The sequence below is a fragment of the Mytilus galloprovincialis genome, chromosome 4 (genome assembly GCF_965363235.1).
Source record: "Mytilus galloprovincialis chromosome 4, xbMytGall1.hap1.1, whole genome shotgun sequence".
In the NCBI taxonomy this organism is placed as follows: Eukaryota; Metazoa; Mollusca; class Bivalvia; order Mytilida; family Mytilidae; genus Mytilus; species Mytilus galloprovincialis.
The window spans coordinates 4767175-4788087 of record NC_134841.1 but is presented as its reverse complement, the minus strand read 5'-3'; the positions used below and the strand labels follow the sequence as shown (position 1 = coordinate 4788087).

General features: G+C 32.3%; 1 protein-coding gene across 1 annotated transcript; it reads right to left on the bottom strand.

The window, feature by feature from the left end:
- Positions 1–9915: 9915 nt before the first annotated feature.
- On the bottom strand, positions 9916–20409 carry LOC143071174 (uncharacterized). Its single transcript, XM_076245326.1, has 7 exons — positions 19573–20409; positions 17439–17619; positions 16606–16691; positions 15658–15858; positions 13431–13570; positions 12750–12940; positions 9916–10285 (listed from the first exon to the last, which is right to left on the bottom strand). Exons 1-5 carry the CDS (start codon positions 20024–20026, stop codon positions 13563–13565), a joined length of 930 nt encoding a protein of 309 aa, XP_076101441.1. The 5' UTR covers positions 20027–20409; the 3' UTR covers positions 9916–10285; positions 12750–12940; positions 13431–13562.
- Positions 20410–20913: the final 504 nt, after the last annotated feature.

Genomic DNA, 20913 nt, shown 5'->3' with positions numbered 1-20913 from the left:
TTTATGATTTTGTTATGTGTGTGATTTATCAAGATATAAACAGCACCCCCTCACAATGAGCTGAAAGGTGTGGATATTCCATTATACATGATGTCCAAATATCTGAGCCAAGTATATCAAAACGAGAAAAAAAAACGAAATAATATACAGGTCTCAACTTAGTTCCTTAAACATATAACATGATATCTAAACAATGAAGTTGCATGTCATCCTGACATTATGGAAATTTTAATGGATTTGTCATCTGTTCTAATTCAACGACGATGGTTGATGCGTTGACTGATTGCAAAAAATTTTGTTTGAACTTCAAAAGGAAGCACATGATGTAAATTTTACTAAAAGATGACCGCGAAAGTCTTTCTTATTTTGTAAAAAAAATGTATTGTTCTTAGCATTTTTAGTGTTTTGTCGTTATAGTTTTGGCCAGATTCCATTATCTTCAACAATATGAAAGAGATTCATTTTCAATTGATTTTAAAATAATGAGTTTGGAAACTGGCTGTAACCATATGACATATGTAAAGTTGTCATTTGCAAGAAACAGAAACAGTAATCAATTTTTTATACTCAATCTTGATGAAATTTAGATGACCTAAGACATTTTCATCGGGGAGAATTGTTATTATTTTAAGAAACCTTTTGGTCATATTTATAGCATGTAATCAAGTACTTGAACCTTGCATATAATACGTAGCTCTAGATGTTGGCCGTTTCCGATAAATGTTGCTTCGGTGCAACAAAAAAGTAAAATCATCCTTGCCTTTTAAATATTCGGCTTTGAGCGTTCCTGATGAAGGACGCATGAAGTTATAACGTCTTCGTTTTTTCATTTCCTTATTATATGGTTTTTTTTTTTTTTTTACTGTTACGGGTTTAGCATTTCTAATTGTATATCCTTTTCTGTCATCAAAGTGATACTTACAGCTTTTTGTAATATGATAAGAGATTGTCTTCTACATATTGTTTTTAAATGATAACACTACTATGTGAATTCCAACATTTTCGTTGGAGGCAGAAAAATTGGTACATTAGACATTGTTTTAATAACAAAGTATGTGAATTCAGTAAAAGAGTCAAAGTAGAGATTATAAATTTTATTTTGACATAAGCACTTTTAATAGATCTACATTTCGTAAGCACTATTATGTAGTTCATAAAAACTGTATTTAAACAACAGTCTCTTTTCCTCTCAAGGGACTTATTTTCTGCGAAAGCATGCGTTTAATCTCCTTTGCAGCACAGTGTCCATAATATCTGTCGGTCTCGTTCTGGAGTATTGTTATGTTGGTTATTGTAGTAGAGCAACGTCTCAAATACCCCCAGCATGCATCACTCAACTCTGGAACATCATATTCTTCAGCAGCACATGTCATTCCAACAACTGTAGTTACGTCCATAACGACACTTCCGGTGTGTACAAAGTTGAGGAATTGTCTAAACACATCAATGTCGTAGTTATTTATGGATATGTGTTTGTTGATGTTTTTCTTTGTTTTTCTCTGAATCTGTGGACTATTATGTTGTAGAATCATATCTTGAAGTACTTTACTTCTTGACCCAATGACTGCCTTTAAACCATGGACAAGGAAGCGTTGTGGTCCAATTTCAAAAGTAACATCACAAAGTTGTGGCATAGACAAGATGTACTTGATATTGTTGACTACTGTTTCTGTATTGGTCACGTGCATGGTTTCACCAGGATCTTCAAGGTCATCCAAATCATCACATAATTGACAGATACAAAAGAACTATTTTGAAGCTTTGATGATAGTTAATTATAATCATCGTTAATTAATAGTAATCCTCTTTCTAAAAGATACAAATACTTTCAGTCATATAACATAAAACTACTCCCTGGCTATTATTACTAAAGGTGTACAAGATGCAGGTACAGAAATTCAGAAAGAACCTTTCCACTGGAGATCTTCGTCCAAGTAAAATTACTACAAGATCATATACGCTAGATAGGGAAAGCGCTATTCAGAAAAAAATTAATGCATGTCAAAAAGAACATCTGAGATTTGAACTAAAACCAGGTAAAAATTTTGTAATAGAACTAAGCACTGGAGCATATGAAACGGTGAAAAATGAAATACTAAGCATTTTACAAAGACCCGAAATAGCCGAGACCTTAGTAACCTTACCAATCCAGGATGGAATAGAAAAATCAGGGTTAACAGTGGATTCATGCTATAAAGTGTATAACAAAAAACTGAACGGAGATGCTGGTAGTCTACTAAAATTTACAATCAACTTGTATCATACAACCTGTAAAATCAATGTAAATGGAGGCAGGATTGATATTTTTATCAACAATATATTTGACCAAATTTGTGAGAAATTGAGAACTAAATATAGAGACATCAACATTCTTAACAACAGCATTCACTCATATTTATCTCAGCTAAAAAGTTCCTCCTCAAATACCATACATAGAGCTATAAAACAGGAAGAGAATGAAAATAAAGTAAAGGAAATAATCTGTGAAGAGGAATGTGTTTCCCCACTTAAAGTGAAGGAAGTAAACAATGCTGATACAAACCAAGCTATACTGGGAACGATTAAGAATAGTCAAAATATAAAGGAAAGAAACAAGGCAAGTAGCTCTCCGTTGAAAACAGATACAAATAATACACCTGACAATTTTATGTGTCCATGTTGCAACAGATACGTAGAGGAGGGAATAGGATGTGATAGATGTGATTATTGGTATCACTTCCAATGTGAAAACCTTACTAGTAAAACTGGAGAAAAAGAATTTATACACAAAGACTATATATGTACCCTTTGTAACGATGATATTCTCTATGATGCAAGGAATCTAGTGGAATCTGAACCAATGGTACAGGAAGATGAAGTCTACAATACAGAAGAGAAACAAAATGAGAGGCAACATACTGAATATCAGGGTGAAAATGAAAGAGAAATAGAACCTGAAGATATGGAAGAAACAGAACTTAAAACATGCATACCAATCATGCCAACTGGTATAAAAAGCAGTATAGATCAAGAGTCAGAAAAGAATGAGCAAAGAATAGAAGAGAGAATAGACTCTAATTTAACTATGCCATGTATACCATATGGGAACCCATCAAAACAAGTGCATGGGATAACCCCTACGCAACAAGGAGTAAAGAAAAATCATAAAGGAACTAAAAACAAGAATGACAAGGAAGAAATAATAACAGCTCAAAAAACGAGAATACTGAATTTAGAAAATGAGATCAAACATATGAAGACAGTGCTTGACACAATTGTTCAAAGAGGGGAAAACAAGATTAATGAACAACCATCAGTTCAAGGCACCACAGTGACAAATGAACAAAGTAATACTCAACATGCATTTCAACAATTGCAGAGTCAAATGAAAGAGATGATAATGGAAAACCGTCTGAAAACAATAGAAAACCAAATGATCCAGAATATGTGCATGCAAACGGCTATTACCACACAGATGGCATTACAAATAAGGAACTACAGCGCACACCCATGTGGAATTCAACAGAGTGTGCCAGGAGCTGTACCTCATATACCACCAAACCCAATGCAGCACTATACACATCTACCACAAGGCATACCAGGAATGGTACCTCAGATACCACCAAACCCAATGCAGCACTTTATGCATATACCACAAGGTATACCAGGAGTTGTGCATCAAATAACACCAAATACTTCGCAGCACTACATGCATTTACCACCAAATCCAGTGCAAACAGGCATGTATATACCACCCAATCCATCACAAAACTTCATGCATATACCACCAAATCTAGGGCAGAATGTGCATCTAAATCCTACACACAGTTCTATGCATATAGCACCAAACTCAGTGACAGTGCAAAGGCAAATGAATATACCATCCGCATATCATCTCCCCACAATGTATGGAATACCAACAGGAACCTACAATCCCCTTAGTGCAATGAATGCTGCAACACAGAATACACATGCCACCTTGCCTCATCCTCCTGAATACAGCAGACCAGTCACGATCAACAGACAACAAACCCCGCATCATATGTCACAGAACAGAGATGAGATACGGATAAAGCCGCAGCAGTTAATACAGCAAGAACCTGTGCCACATAACTATAACATGAGAGAAGAATTCGTACGAAATCCAAATGACCATTTGAAGGATGATAAAACAAACAGCTACCAGCAAAATTCAAAAACTGACGACAAAAAAGGAAACTGCCAGCAACATCAAACACTTAATGAAACGTCTTCTTATAACACTTTATATGATCAGAGCAAGGAATCATCTCCAATAAGAAATGAAAGACTAAGTGATCAGGAAAAAGGAAAAGAGAATCAAATTAGTACACAAACAGAGGAGAAAAATATAAGAGAAGCCAATAGCAAGCCCATATCAAATAGGGAAATACATGAAAACAGCATGACGACTCAGGAAGAAGATCAGAAATTATACAGGAATACAAAGGAGTACCATTTTCGTCTCAACAGCCTAAGAGGATGGCCCCCGGAAATAAACCACCACCAAACAACAGACAAAGAACAGGTGATAAAAACATCAACATTATAACATGTAATATTGAAGGACTGAAGACCAATATTGCATTTCTCCACACGTTAGATCTTTCGAAAACAATATTATGTCTACAGGAGCATTTTTTATGGGATTTTCAAAAGAAAGAAATAAAGATACTACTCCCAAAAATGGATGATCATACAAGGTGCTACGATACAAACGACCCATTGGATAGTTTTAAATTGCCAAAAGGAAGAGGAGGGGTATCTGTTCTGTGGCCCTCTCAGTGGTCAAGTAGAATCAAGAAACTGAAGGACGGAAACGAAAGGATAATAGCAATTCTTATAACAGCAACTAAGGATATCTGCCTGATCAATGCATATATGCCAACACATAATTCTGACTCTCTTTCAGAATATACAGAATGTCTGGACATTATATTCGATATAATACAAAAATATGAAAATACGCACAGAATTGTATTAGCTGGAGATTTAAATGGAACACTACAAACTTCAAGAACTAACAAACATGACAAAATGCTTAGGAATTTTACCAAGAACATGAACCTGACAACTGGAGTAGAATTAATAAACACTCACACATTCTTCCATCATGCAGGCAACTCCTCATCCCAAATCGATTACATTCTGGTTCAAGATGAAAATTTGGTAATGGACTATAAAATAGAAGAAAGATCTTGTGCAAACACTTCGGCACACACAATTGTTAAAATGGAAATAGCCTCTCAAATGACAAATATCAGAAAATCAAACCAACAGAACAAGAAAGCAAAGTACAAAATGCAATGGGAACAAATTGACAAAGAGGGTTATAATAGTATCATTCAAAACAGTATAACCTCCATAGAGACCGAAAAGGATGTAAACATACAGTTAGACATGTTAGTGGAAGCAATGACTAAAGCAGGGAAAAAAACAATTCCAACTAAATTGTTGCAAACAAAGGGTCCAAAATGGAAAGCCTCGCCTGAAGTGCTAATAATTTTAAATGCATGTAGAGAAATATACAAGAAATGGCAGAGTGTTGGAAAAACAAAAGATCATGTCTTAGCAATTGAGTTAAAGAAGGAAAAAAAGAAGTTAAGAAGCAAACTTAGAGCAGAGCAAGCAGTGGACAGACAAAAACTTTATCAGCAAATAATAGACAATCCCAACACACAGCTATTTTACAGGCTAATAAACAGAGGTAGAAATAACAACCGTACAACAACAAATTGCCTCAAAATCAATGGTGAATATATGTTCCTACCAGAAGAGCAAAGAAAAGGTTTTGCACAGTACTATGAAGACCTAAGCATACCAAAAGAAGAACAGTACGACTGTAACTATCTGAATTTATGCAAAGTTAGACAAAGCTGCATACAAGAGGCCTTACAGGAATGTACAGATATCCCAGATTTGTTTTCAGAATCAGAAATAGAGAAAGCGATAGATTGTCTTAACACCAAAAAGAGTCCGGATGAATACGGACTCACAGCAGAACATCTAAAAAATGCAAAAGAAACTATAACACCAGCTTTAAAATCAATATTTAACAACATCTTATTATATAGGAAAGTTCCAACCTCATTCAAATCTGGTATACTCACTCCAGTGCTCAAAAAAGATAAAGATTCCACTGAATTAGGCAATTATAGAGGCATAACAGTTACACCAGTTACAGGAAAAACATTTGAGTACTCATTCCTAACCAAGCTGAATTTAGAATCTAAAACAGACCTCCAGTTTGGCTTCACAAAAGGTTTATCACCAATAATGGCAAGTCTAATTATATCAGAAGCCAGGTATGAGGAAAAAAAAGGATCCGAAAATTTCTTTATTAATATTTTGGACGTGAAATCTGCATTTGATGTAGTTCAGCATTACATTCTTATGGACAAGATGATAGATCAGGATATACATCCAGTATATTGGAAGATACTGACAGAACTCTATAATGACTTGACATCAAAAGTGAAATGGCTGGACGGTATCAGTACCCCATTCAACATCAAACAAGGTGTAAGACAAGGAGGAATACTGTCCACTCATCTTTACAAAGTTTTTGTCCAGGACTTGCTTGTGGAATTAGAAGAAAATGCTCTTGGATATCACCTAGGAAATATATATGCAGGCACTCCAACATGTGCTGATGACATAGCATTTATCTCTAACAATGAAAATGAGCTTCAGATAATGTTAAATGTCCTCAGCAGATATGCCAATGAACATCATTATACCATACATCCAATGAAAACACAAATTATTGATTGCTCAAAGACAAAAAGCAACTTTAAGTGGAATCTAGGTGGAAATGAAATAAATATAGCAGAATCAGGTGTACATTTAGGTATTATAAGAGCTGAAAAGAATGAATGCCAAGTCAATATACAAGAAAGAATACAAATTGCGAGAAGGACGAAATATGCTCTAATGGGGTCAGGAGTCCATGGAACAAATGGTTTAGATCCTCCAACATCATACAGTATATATAAAACATATGTTGTACCAAGGCTTATATATGGACTGGAAGTATTACCCATGACAAAGGCTAATATTGAGCAACTTGAAAAATTCCACAGGAAATATCTCAGGCATATACAATCCCTACCAGAAAGAACATCTAACGCAGCAGTCTTGCTTTTAATAGGAGCCTTACCGATAGAGGCAGAAATACACAAAAGATGTCTATCTCTCCTTTTATCTCTATTAAACTGTGGAAATGATAAAATACATCAAATACTAACCAGACAAGTAACTACAAATTTTGACAACAATAAGAGCTTTTTTACAAGAATAAGGAAAATACTAGAAATGTATGGGCTACCAAGCATCACCCAATTACAAAATAACATACCAAAGAAAGAGCATTGGAAAAATTCTGTCAAGACAAAAGTGGATAAATTTTGGAATGAAAAGATCTTAGCTGATGCAGAAAACAAATCAAGCCTAGCATTCCTTAATACAAGCAATCTAGAACCAAACAAACCACATCATGTCTGGAATATTAAACAACTTCCACGATTCGAACTACGAAAGGCAATCATAAAAGCTAGAGTAATGACTGGGACATATATACTGCAAGTGGATAAACACAAATTCACACATTACAATGTGGAAGCAACTTGTCAACTTTGTTACAGTGGTAATGAGGATGTGACACATTTCCTAACAACTTGTCCAATACTAAGTACAACAAGAGAAAAGTACTTCTCAGAAATAAGAGAAACCATCACCCATGAGATTACTGCAGAAAATTGGAACAATGTCTTTAAAAACAAGGCAGCAATCTCTCAGTTAATAGTAGACTGTACAAATTATAAAGAAGTACTCAACAACTCTAATAAATTATTGAACGTGATTGAGAACAAAACAAGAAACTTGATCTTTCAGCTACATATGGACAGATTGAAAATTCTGGAAAAAAAGAATGAATAAGAATAGACAGGATGATATGTATATGAGTAATTCCATAATAAACAGTATTCATGGATCAGGACAATATGAGGAAATTCAGTCAACAGAATATAGTGCCTTAATATGATACAAATAGACATTAAGCCCAGCACCGAGTCTGAAATATGATAAATAAAGTATATAATGCAAAAAATATATAAATGTACATAATTTACAAACAAAGAAAAGAAACAATATTAAGTACATATATTTTAAAATCTGTTTTAATCTCATTTAAAAATCACTACTGATGCCAAATTATTTTATTTTATTTTATAATTACTGCAATATTTGAATAAAGTGAATATAAGACATATATATGTTAAAGGAAATATCTTCACAGTTAACATCCCAAACCACCATATTTAAAAAAATAAATAAACTATCTTTTATTGTTTTAAATCACCAAATCCATAAGGTATTTTACATTAGTATGAAATTGCTACTTAAATTATTACAACGTATTTTACCAGTTTTTAGCGCATTTGATCATATATTACTTAATTTTATCGTTTAACATTAAATGGTTTGCTTTTATTCTAAACTTATATAAAGCAATAATAACAGATTTTTAACCTAAACATGAGATAAGATAGTTTTAAAAAAACCACCCAAGTCCCTGTATATATGCCATGTAAAAAAAAAAACAACAACTTTCTTTCTTTTATATGCATGTGCTGTACATATTTTTAATGTGTTTACAAATTTTAATACGACATTAAGGGTATATACTCCATTCGGAGGTGCTCCTACTTAAAGGAGGCTAATACACAGAAGAAGAAGTAATTAACATTAGTAATTAAGGAGGTTCGCTACTGAAATTCAAAATAACAAGAAAGTTTTCCTGTTGTGTTTTTTTATAACTCCTTTCATATGGGAGTGGAAAAATGAAAAAAAAAATATAGGTCAATGCGCTATATTTTTCGTAAGGATGGCATTTATGGTCACTCATAATGTCAGTATTGAAAAATCCGGTATTTTCAAAAAATTGGAACATCTGCATTGAAGTTTCAATTATAACAACAATTCATACAAATGTAAATATAATTTATTCTAATATCAATAAAAATATACCTTCATTTCAATTTCTACAAAAATTGTGCATTCAAGGCATATAGTCAATGTGTTTTTCCCGTAATAAAAAAATAAACAAAAAAGTACGGGAAAGAGAATGACATCAAAATGAAACCTTTGATTTAACCTTTATAAAATAACAAGAAATTTTCAAAACAATTCAGAAATAATTCACAAGACTTTATTTTAAGATATTATTAATAGAAAAGTATAGGTCAATGTGCAAAATTTTGAATTAGAGCTGAAAAAAAATCAAAATTCCATGAAAAACTACGGGAAATTTAAATTTAGACATTTTTCATAACATATATGTCAATTTATCAAATACTGTTATCTTTTTTAACCAAACAATTTGTTTTAAATCTAGATCACTGTATACTAGGTACAACAAAGACCTTTTTTCATTTAAAATATATAACTAAGGACTGAAAAACATTCAAAACAACATCAAAAAGTTCATGAAAATGACATTATTCTTTCAAAAAATCTGACACCTGTCTTATGATCTTTTCTGATTTTGTGACACGTACACCTGAACCACTCTTTTCTGTGAAAAGATCTTTTATACCTTTACAACCATTCCTAGAAAAGGCCAACTTCAAGTGCTCTAAGCACAGTCCACTACTGGCAATAATACGTGCCATTCCTAATGAAAGTATCTTACGATCAATCAACAGCTTCAAAGAAGGCAAATTTTTATGCAATTCTTTTATAGAATTGAATTTGTCTGATATGACACATTCTGGTATATATACTTTTTCAAAATGAACATTTAATTCAATTTTCTTATTGACAAGTGTGCATAGTGCATCAACATCTTCATCAGCCCTGTGGGCTTCATATGATTTGCTCATAAATGTTTCAAACAAATTTGTCTGTGAATAAGAATTCAGGCCTGGATGAGAAAGTTTAAATAATGGCAATGTGTCAATAAAGCCTATCACAGTTGACTTGAATTTATCAAGCAAATTACATTTTTGTAGTGAAGTGTACAATAACACACAGTCATATGTTTGAACATTATGGCCAATTAAAACATTGTTCTTAGTTTTTTCAAGAAAAGAAATAAAGTCATTGAGGCACTTTTTGATATGGACAGCAGGCAACACATTTCCATTTGATAATAACTGCCCATTCTCAAATGTCAATCCAGTAATCTCTGCCGCCTTTGGTGTTATTTGGTGCTGGGGTAGGACAAATCTGGAAAAAGATTCTGCTGCACTCTTTGCTGCTAATTGTGTGATATGGGATGATCTACCTAAAAAGCAATATAAATACAACTTATTCCAGTTCCTAGATGTTCACATAAGAATTACATGTATCAGTAGTTGTAAAGGTTCTGTATTAAAATAAGTTTACGAATTTCTCCACAAAATGTATAGCAATGAGTAGTGATAACATTTAGTTCATATAAGGCCAACTAAAATTAATAAGTAGATTTTCATCCAAATTTTTGAAAAAAATGGGGCGGGTGGGAGGATTTTATTTTTTAAATTTTATTTCATATGAAACCTTCTTGTCATGTGTTATTTATATATGAAAGTGTTATAATAAGCTTATATCATGTAAATACACCCATAAGATATCGTGTATCAGACAATAACAATCAAAACCAAGGAGTAACCAAAGACCCATAAAACCAAAAGACATTTACATCAACAGTTACAAATAATAAGTAGGAAACAACACGAACTCCACTAAAAACCAGGGGTGAAATCATGTGCTCCGGAATGGTAAGCATTTCCTGCACAGTATACGGCACCCGTCGGGTTATTTCTTTGTTCAGTTCGGTAATGATGAAAGGTTTTTATGACTGAATCACTGAGACATGATTTCTGACACACTTTTGTCATAATGGCCAATCAGCTCATGATGGCGACCATTAAATTGCTTGAATGATGACCTTAATTTGATTGATTCATAGCCCTGTCTTAGCAACTTTTGAGAAAGCAGTATTCCTCGTTCAACAAAATCAACGTACTTTGAGCTAGCTCTAGAGTAACGTATCAATTGAGACACATATACTCCATTTGCTGGTTCCGCTTTCTCAAAATTATAAATATATATCTCTGATTGGCAACCACTGTTCTACATGTAATTGCCACTTTAGAAACCTATTTTATAGTAAAGCATGCAGCAGAAATGTGGAGAAATGCTCTAGCTCTTCAGTTGGACTACCTACATCAAATGTATTTTGCTTTCTAAGCAATGTTTTGTTGTCCTAATAAAATGAAGCAAATGCATTGGTATGCAACACAAGTACGATAAGTACAGAATAAAATGAACTCAAACAGTGTTAAATTAATAGGGTTGGTCCTTAATGTGCAAGATGCTAAGGCAGCAACCATTTGATTTTCTGGGGGGGGGCTATGGTTTTTTTTTTCTGTGCAAACTTTTTTTTTCGCCTGCGGCGAAAAACAATCTATTTTTTTCGCGACAAGTCGAGAACAATTTTTTTCTTTCAATTTTAGCATTACATATAGTGGCAGCTGAGGGTGAAACAAACAATTTTTTTTTCTCAGAATCAAAAACAAATTATTTTTTTCTCCAAAAACTGGAAACAAACTTTTTGTTCCAAAAAAAACCATAGCCCCCCCCCCCCTCCCCGCTGCCTAACTTAATTACAATGTAGAACATAACGTTGTTTAATGGCTCTATCGTGGGTATTGGGACAGAGGATATTTTCTCTATTTCTACAAAAAACGAAATAAAAGCTAAATCTGAATCTAAGAGCTTGCTATAAATTAATAAATTAAAAATGCGTATGTTTGTTGATTTTTTTTTAACTCAATATACGGTCACCAATCTAAAAAGTTCATGCTTGTGTCAATTTCTTTATTCCAGTCAAATGTGTTCCACGATTCTAACACTTTTGGGTTTCATTCACAGTCCAAATTTCTTGACACAAAGTCATTGCATAAATAAAACAAATCCAAGGTGTTTTACTCACAAACATTTGTGTCATTTGTGACATACGCTACGGCGATTTCCGTTCTTGGACACAGCGTATTACTCGTAACCCGAATATTTCACGCCCTTCTCGTAATCAATCTCTATTCTCGGTAAATGATGTTTTCATCATAGATCAGCAGAATATATCGACTTAATCATTCAGTAAGAATACTCTAAGAAATAAAAAAAACCGAAATTTGAAACAGGAAGTTTTACATGAAACGAAAATATCGACGGTTACCGGTAACGGAAATGAACAAAATCCGGAAATCGTATTTTTTTCAAAAATAAAAAAAATCGGGGCGGGAAGATTTCAGAGGGGCGGGCGGGGATGAAAATCTATCAATTAATTTTAATTGGCCTAATGTACATGTTTTTACACAAGAAATCCACATATTTCTTTTATTTCAAGGTACATGGCAGACTTTGTATTCATATATAGTGTAGATCTTGAAAGCTAAAAAAAATCAAGTTCCATAACTCTCTGAGGAGTTGGATTTAAAAAGTGTTAGTATAGTGTAGAATTGTCAAAAACATCAGCGTCTAATATCTCCAATAAGTTGTGTTAAATTATTATTATAAATGGCAGTTGTAAAAAGATCGAGTACATATGGTGACTAACAGCTTTGCAAGATTTGAATGACCTAATAAAGTAACTGACTGACCGACAGACAGACAGACAAGGAGCATCACTTTAAAGGTCTCTCCATCACGTTGTGGCGTGGACAATAAATGTATTGAAAAAAAATGTTTTTTTTATTATAACATACTTAGTCCTGTAGCTTCTATGTCAAAGAAAATTTCTGTAACAGAATCATGCTTTGGTGAGGCTTCTATTCTTGAAGTTCTAGGAGGGGGTATTTCTGTTATGTTTTCAGGATCCAATCTAGATTCTTCCATATCTATGCCTGACTGGTAACTGATTCCTTCCCTCACTTCACAGCTTGATATATCTTGATTACTGAAAAAAACATTTTCAACAATGAATATGAAACTCTTTTGTTTACTATTTTTTTCAAATTAACTTGGATTTTCATAAAATTATACTGCTATTTCAGTTATATATGGATCTTACTGAATCCTAGCTTGTTATGAAGTAAAGACTATTGGCTGAGTATTGCTGTGAAGTTTAAGGATTTAATCAATCTTTAGATAAAAATAAAATAGAATGTGCAGTTCCCACAAAAGTCTTTAAAAAAATTATAACTATTTCAAAGCAACTAGGATTTTCATCAAATTTACAGATATCTTCATTATATATTTATCTTACAAAATACCCTTCTTGGGGGTAATTTGGTTTATTAAAGTTATCTATCTGATGGCTGATTTGCACTCCTTTTGTTTTTGGGATTTAGGTCTCATAAACATCTATATCAATATCTTTTTAAAAAGAAACATTGAACAGGCTCTTTATATTTTAATCTATTATGTAAATGCATCTTTCAAATTACCGTTCTGTCTTCAACTCTAATCTTCTCAGTTTAGCTTTCTTTGTAATCGCTATTGCCTTTCTCTTTTTGTACTGGAGATCTCTCAGCGCGCTAACTTTTGATGTGTGAACACCAGGTGAAAGACCAGCTGTTCTATTTGCCTGTAATGTATTTATATATATAAATAAATATTTGTTCATTCATTAGTATTAGTAAGTAAATTCCTTCCAACTTTATATGAAAGGTAAAATATTTATATTTTTTGCTGAATTTAATATACTAAGTTAACCTGGCATGAAAAGAGTTATCACCCATTGATTTGTGAACTGAAAAACTATTTTATTCTAGTGTGAAAATATTGTTATCCATTACAAAGCAATATATATATATACTGATTTTAATGACATTACAATTATTTTAATAAAAATATATGTTTTTCTGTTACGTGTTATGTAATTTATTCTCCATTGCCATTGGCCTGATATGAGTAATTTGAACTTATAGTAATCTAATATCATAAGAAATAACAAGAACAAAAGTATGAATATATAATCAAAAATGCAATGTGGCAATCAATATATAAATTGTCAATTTGTTTTATTTTGTCAAAGGAAAGGAATAAAAATTGGAGCAAAATGTAATTCCTTTTATCATGTTTATTTGGTTGGTAAACATTCTATCAAACTTTTAAATAAGTTATATAGTGTTCAAGACAATGTGCCAGCATTCATCAAATTCTTTAGAAAAACTAAAAGTAGAAAAAATATTGCTATCCTATTTCTCTCTAACTTTCCTTTGACAGGTTAACAATTAATGAAAAAAAACCAACATTAAATAATGATAAAATGTTATAATCATAATAAACAGATTGGCCAGAAGCAAATATGGTACCCCATTATCCATGAAATGATTTATTTTTGTGGTTTTATAGGAGAAATTTTAGTTTCAGTTAGTATCAATTCTCATACTAGTTCCAAAAGAATTCTGCAATTCAAACTGAGTTTACAAAGACAGACAGAAATGTATACCATAGTATGTCCTGTCAAAAGTTAGGAAAATAAAGAGTCTCCCAAACAAACATGAATTGTGATGATTTTGTTTTCTATGTCAAACTTGAAGTAGCAGACCCATCTAAGAATCATGCAATTTGGAAAATAAGTTGTTTTATATACCCATTTATTCATGCAGTATATAGATATGTTTTAGCTCTATATATAGAGATAAACTAATACATTTAAATGTATTCTAAAGTGGCAGTTTTACTTGATTACAGGACATATATGACCTTTAAATGTGAACTATAAATATTCTGTTTGTACATTGTTACAAATTTGAGAGTTATCTCCCTTTGTCCAAGTTAATTGAAATTTTATATAGGCTATAAATCAATGTATCTCCTATTGCACAATTCTAAGCTAGAGAGATACTTAATTTTGTGTTCAATATTTAGACAAATTACTTTTCAAATATGAAAACTATTATTACTAAATAGTTTGCTACAGCTGGTTTACGGTATGTATAAATCTAGTTTCAGTGGATCCAAATGGCTACAATGTACATGTATTCATATGATTTTAGAAGAAACATATGAAATTCAGTGTTCAAGCTGGTTTAGGAGACTAACAATAATTCAAATATGCTTTCAATTTTGTGCTTACATCTACGAGGTACTTGTGACCTTTATTTTTTTGAATGACACTTGCAGCAACCCTATAGCCAAGACTTCCAGAACTACCATAATGTCTGTTTTTTGGTGCTTTTGAAGCCACTGTATTATTAAAGCTTTCATTGCCTTGTGTACTCTCAAGTTTAGCTAGCTTTTCAGACTGTGTTATGTAATTACTGAATAATGTGCTCAATGAGGCCTGCAGTTGCTTGTCTTTTAGAGGTTTACCATATGGTAAAGAGCGAAATTTCATACTAGAGTCTTCAAAAGACTGGCACCAACTGGGATCACAACTGGTGTGGTCACCAAAGGGGTGTTTAGATAGTGCAGGTAAATTCTTTGATATTTCTTCTGGTCTTCCTCTAGCTTGTGCAACCAAGAAATTAAAACATTTCATAAAATAGTAAATGATCTTTGTAGTAAGGCGAGAATGTTTATTTCTCAGAGCAAAAAGACTCTTTCCTAGGGTTTTCTTGACATGATTACTATCCGAAAGCTTTATTATTGACTTGTCTACTTTATTTCTCAGTCTGGCTATGGTTGTAGCATCCTCATCTCCAACTATCGTCATAATGTTCGTACCTTTTATTCTTGCATCAGCTACCATTTGTACCACCATGTCAGCTTCCATTGCTTTGGAACTCCCACTATAATTCTTTCTGCAAGTATGTACTTTAGGTATCTTTTTCATCCTTCTAGCTGTCACACATACTCTGCATGTTCTTGATCTTAAACTATAATCTAATATCATGCCTGTTCTTGTTCCAATCATTGAGCAATGACCTGTACAATAATTCATACAATAAATCAATTCATTCAAATTGGAGAATACATTTACATTTTATAAAAATAAAAGAAGACTGTATCAAGGACATAAAGGCTCCTGTTTAAAAACCCTACAGGGTATCAGACTGAAAATCAAACTTAAAGAGTATGTATTATAATCATAATAATTGTTTTCAAATTTGAAAACATTTGATTTATATAAAAAAAGATGTGGTATGATTGCCAATTACACAACTATCCACAAAAGACCAAAATGACAGAGACATTAACAACTATAGGTCACTGTACGGCCTTCAACAATGGGCAAAGCCCATACCGCATAGTCAGCTATAAAAGGCCCTGATAAGACAATATAAAACGAATAAGTAAATATAAATAGACTGACAATGTAACAGACAGACTGATGTCTACAGTACAGCTGACTCTTACCAAAGGACAAGGATATACATGTATAACACTAAATACCCCCTAAGCTGTCAGACACCGGACATAATTATTTGTATGAAAATTTTCATGTGGAGTAGTATTAAGAAAAAATTCCCCGGTGTATGTTTAATTGGTTATATGTGTATCGCTTGAAAATCTATGTCTATATAAAAAGGAAGATGTGGTATGATTGCCAATGAGACAACTATCCACAAAAGACCAAAATGACATAAACATTAACAACTATAGGTCTAGTTTTCTTTTTATAAAGTTTTGTCGTTCAAAGTAATAAAACACATAAAAATTTCTTTAACTTACCTGTGAGACTATCATACGATCTGCCACTACCTCTTTTTTGCCACCCTGCATCAACTGCTACGGTTATGTCATCGTTTCCACTACATCTTTAAGTAAAAAAAATGGAAATTAGTAACACATGGATACCTGTATATCATTTTATAGCAGCTGGGGTAAACTGTAAATAATACTTTTTAATAATTTCTAAACATTATGTTATTTTATTTGTACACCATTTTTAAAGTAATGTTAAAAACTGCCTTTTTATCAAATTCTAAATTGACTATAAACATTGATTTATACCTGAAATTTGGATGTATTGTAATTTGTATAACTTGCTCTTGTCCTGATTAAGCATGCAGGAAACAATTAAAATTGAGAATGGAAATGGGGAATGTGTCAAAGCGACATCAACCCTACTATAGAGCACACAACAGCCGAATTAAGGCCACCAATGGGTCTTCAATGAAGCGTGAAACCTGCATGAACGACAAGATATTAAGAACCACTAATCAATATGAATTTCAATCAATATTTATAAGAAGACTAAATAATTTCTTTCATTAAAATTGAAGTACTATAGCTATACTGCTATTTCTGAAATTATTGCATTGTTTTTATTATTGCGAAAAAATTGCGACAGGTTTAGAAATACATGTATATGGCAATAATTCAAACTCACATTTTGAAATTTATTATAATTTATTTCTATGTAAAAAGGATTTTTATCAACATTGCAAAAATTTAAATCACATTTTAGTTTAAAATAATGAAATCACAATAATAGATAAATGCACTCAATAATTTCTAAATTTACTATTCCTCAAACTCCAAAATCATTTCTATTAACTTACTCTTTCGTCATACTCTTTTCTTTCTCTGTCCATTCCTTCATCGATTTCTCTGCAATTTCTTCAAGAATTGTTCCAATTTCATTTTGTCGTTGGTCAAACATTCTGTGGCTAACTGGAGGTATATTTAATGTGGATAGAAAACCATTTACTTGCCTTTCACCAAGACCAGTATGAATTGATGCTAAAATAATAGAAAACAAAATTTATTAAATCTGGAGGTTGATTTTTGTTATAAATCTAGCCCCCTAAGGGATGACTAACCGCCTACCCTGAAGTTGGGCCTTAGTTTTACCCTATATAATCTTTTCACTTTTTCATATCTAACATGTCTAACCGCACCACTATTATTTTGTATGTAATAGTACATTTTTTACATGTATGTGCCTGTCCCAAGTAATTAGGAGCCTGTTATTCAGTGGTTGTCGTTTGTTGATATGTGCTTCATCATAAATTTGTTTTCCGTTCATTTTTTTCTGCATGAATTCGGACATTAGTTTCTCTTTGTAATTTCAGGGTCTGTTATAGTTTATTATGAGGTACCGGCTTTGCTTATTGTTGAAGGACGTACAGTGACCTGAAGTTGTTAATTTCTTTGTCATTTTGTCTCTTGTGGAGAGTTGTCCCATTTGCAATCATACCACTCATTACCCAATTTTTTTATATAAAAGGGGAAGGTTTAAATCTAACAGTTAAAACTCTGACCGCAATAATTTGTGTGTGTGACCTCAGTCAGAAGTGGTGTGGTTATAAGTGTCTTTGTATTATTAAACCTTTTAGATTTAAAATTAGATGTTTGTGGAAGGATGAAAATATCTGGAATTCCCAACAATGGTCCATACATACATTTAGTTACTTTTGCAATTAAAATTATGATTCATATACATGTGCATGGACATTTATATAGAACTTATAAAGAGTTAGACAGACCCAATAGCAAATATGAAGCTTTCATAAATGGTTAACTTGCCTTCTTTTTACATCATATCTACATTTTGTACATGTACATGATTGTCTGACTAAACCCCCAAGGTTGGTCAACCGTTGACATGTAGTAAGTCTGCTTGCTTGATACTTATCAAGTAAATTTTAATCAAAATTTCAGCTAAATGTAGCAAAATTATAATCTGTTCTCTCAGAGACTGTCAAGGCCAATATTTATGTATGTACAAGTACATGTATAGATCTGAAGTCATTTTATTGTGTGAAATGTACTTATCATTTAGACTAAAGTTTTAAATAATTTAAACTACTGTAAATTCAGAAATTACTTTGAAGTTTGAACATTCATTATTGCAATTTTGTTATTTTAGATTTTCAGTATTTAAATTTTCATGATTTTGAGAAAAATTCATGTAAAATATTTCAAAATTCAAGTTTAAATTATTTACAACTCAGTCACATTTTTTCACAATAATTTCTGAATTTACAGTATAAAGTTTTCTAGGGAAGAAACCAATTTAATTCACTTCAAAGGGGGTTACATGGTTATGGCTGTTTGTTCTAGTCAGATTTTTTTTCCACACAATGTGTAAACATAATTTTTTATTTGTAAGTTTTCCATCAAATTATTTTTATCAAAGTTTAACACTTCACACTCACAGGCTCGGATCCAGGGGGTTCTGGGGTTGGAACCCCCCTTTTTTTGGACGATCAATGCATTGGAATGGGGACATGTACATGGAACACCCCCCCCCCCCCCTTTTTTTCTCTTGGGTTAGGAACACCTCCTGTTTAAAATGGTTGGATTCGCCCCTGCTATATGTTACCTGTATAAGGTTTTAATTTAGGGGAAAGCAAGATTCTGAATATTTTTTTTGTCATCTTCTTGACCACAATATTTTTTTCATCAAATATGGCATGACTTTATGGGATCAAAATATTTTTTTAAGGAAAAAAAAAACATGATTGAGAAAATTAGGATGAGATATCAGATATGAAGTTTAACAGCCACTACATGCTTAGTGTAAAATATCCATAATATATTATATGTTTAATACACATATTTGAGAGATAAAAAATAGAGGATTGCACATACTGAAGCATGACTGGAGTGGGCCCCCTCTTATGTCAGTCAGTGGGCCCCCATCTATGAAAAATTCTGGATCCGCCACTGCGATGCGATGATTACATTTACCTGTTGCTAACTTTGTATTTACATCCCATATTCTGTTGTGCTGTTTTCCTGTTGGTATGGCATTGATGTTTTTACAACTTTGGTTGACACATAAAACTTTCAAGACAGCAGCCAGGCCACATGTTGTTATGTTTAAACAGTTTTGTAAAGAGAGTGGAAGACCACATTGTTTGCACGCAGCGAGATTATCTGCCAATACCCCAAGTTCTACGACCCTTCTTCCATTTCTCCAGCTGTCGTCTGATGTTATGTTAACATTGTTTTCATCTACGACTTCCTCATTTATAAAATTTGACAGGTCTGGTTGTTTATATGAAGACGATGGATATGAAGTTGTATATGCATGATCTAGTAATACTGTTCGAGCCGTTTGTCTGATGTTCTGACCCTTCCTAATTGACGCAATTTTCTGTTTTTGTTTACAAGACAAAAATCCGTGTCTAAACCTCCCCATTGAATAATGATCTTATAAAAATAGCATCGATGTATATTAAAAGTAAATAAGATATAAAAGTTTGATGTAAAATGGTTAAAAAATGTTCAAATATACTGGTAAACGATCTGTTGACGGGTCTTCTGATGTCGTCTGGTGTCAATGTAAACAATGCCGGAAATAGGCGAAATACCGCGTAAATATTATTGTCGTATATTCTGGATTAATTTGACATTTAAAATTGGTTTAAAATCAAAATTTCACTAAAAATAAGGTAAGATATAATATCTGATAACTTTGAGTCAAATACATTGTTTTAAATTTATAAAAAATAAAAAATATATTACGGCATTCGTTCTCAACTACGGTGCGCAAACGGTGTCAAAATTATGAGTAGCGAACATCCTTAACATAAATTACAATAACATTTTTACTCAGTATTTAATGGGCTGGATTTATAGTAAAGTTGTTTTGTTGACGTTCATCTGTTGACATAAATATATATTTAACATGACAATAAAATTAACAAAACTAAACAAAAATAGTCTATAGATATAGTATATAATACAATTTTCAGGACTTAATTTGGAGTAGTTATAACGACGGTACGATTATTAATTTTAACGAGGATTGAGAATTTACATTCGTTATCTTTGCTAAAACAACGATAACCAACATGCTTATGCTATCAATATTTATTTATATGGTCCTACAGTAAAAAAGTAATTATGCGATAATTTATAGGTAAAAGTAGAAATTACGTGTAAACAAATCCGGTTTAGATAAAAAAAAAAATATATATATATAAATTCAATTTACAACCTTTTTTTTTCTTAAATGGTAAGTCCTTGAAAAAGTTCTTTATAAGTTTCGTTATACAATTTTGAATTTACATATTTATTCTAACT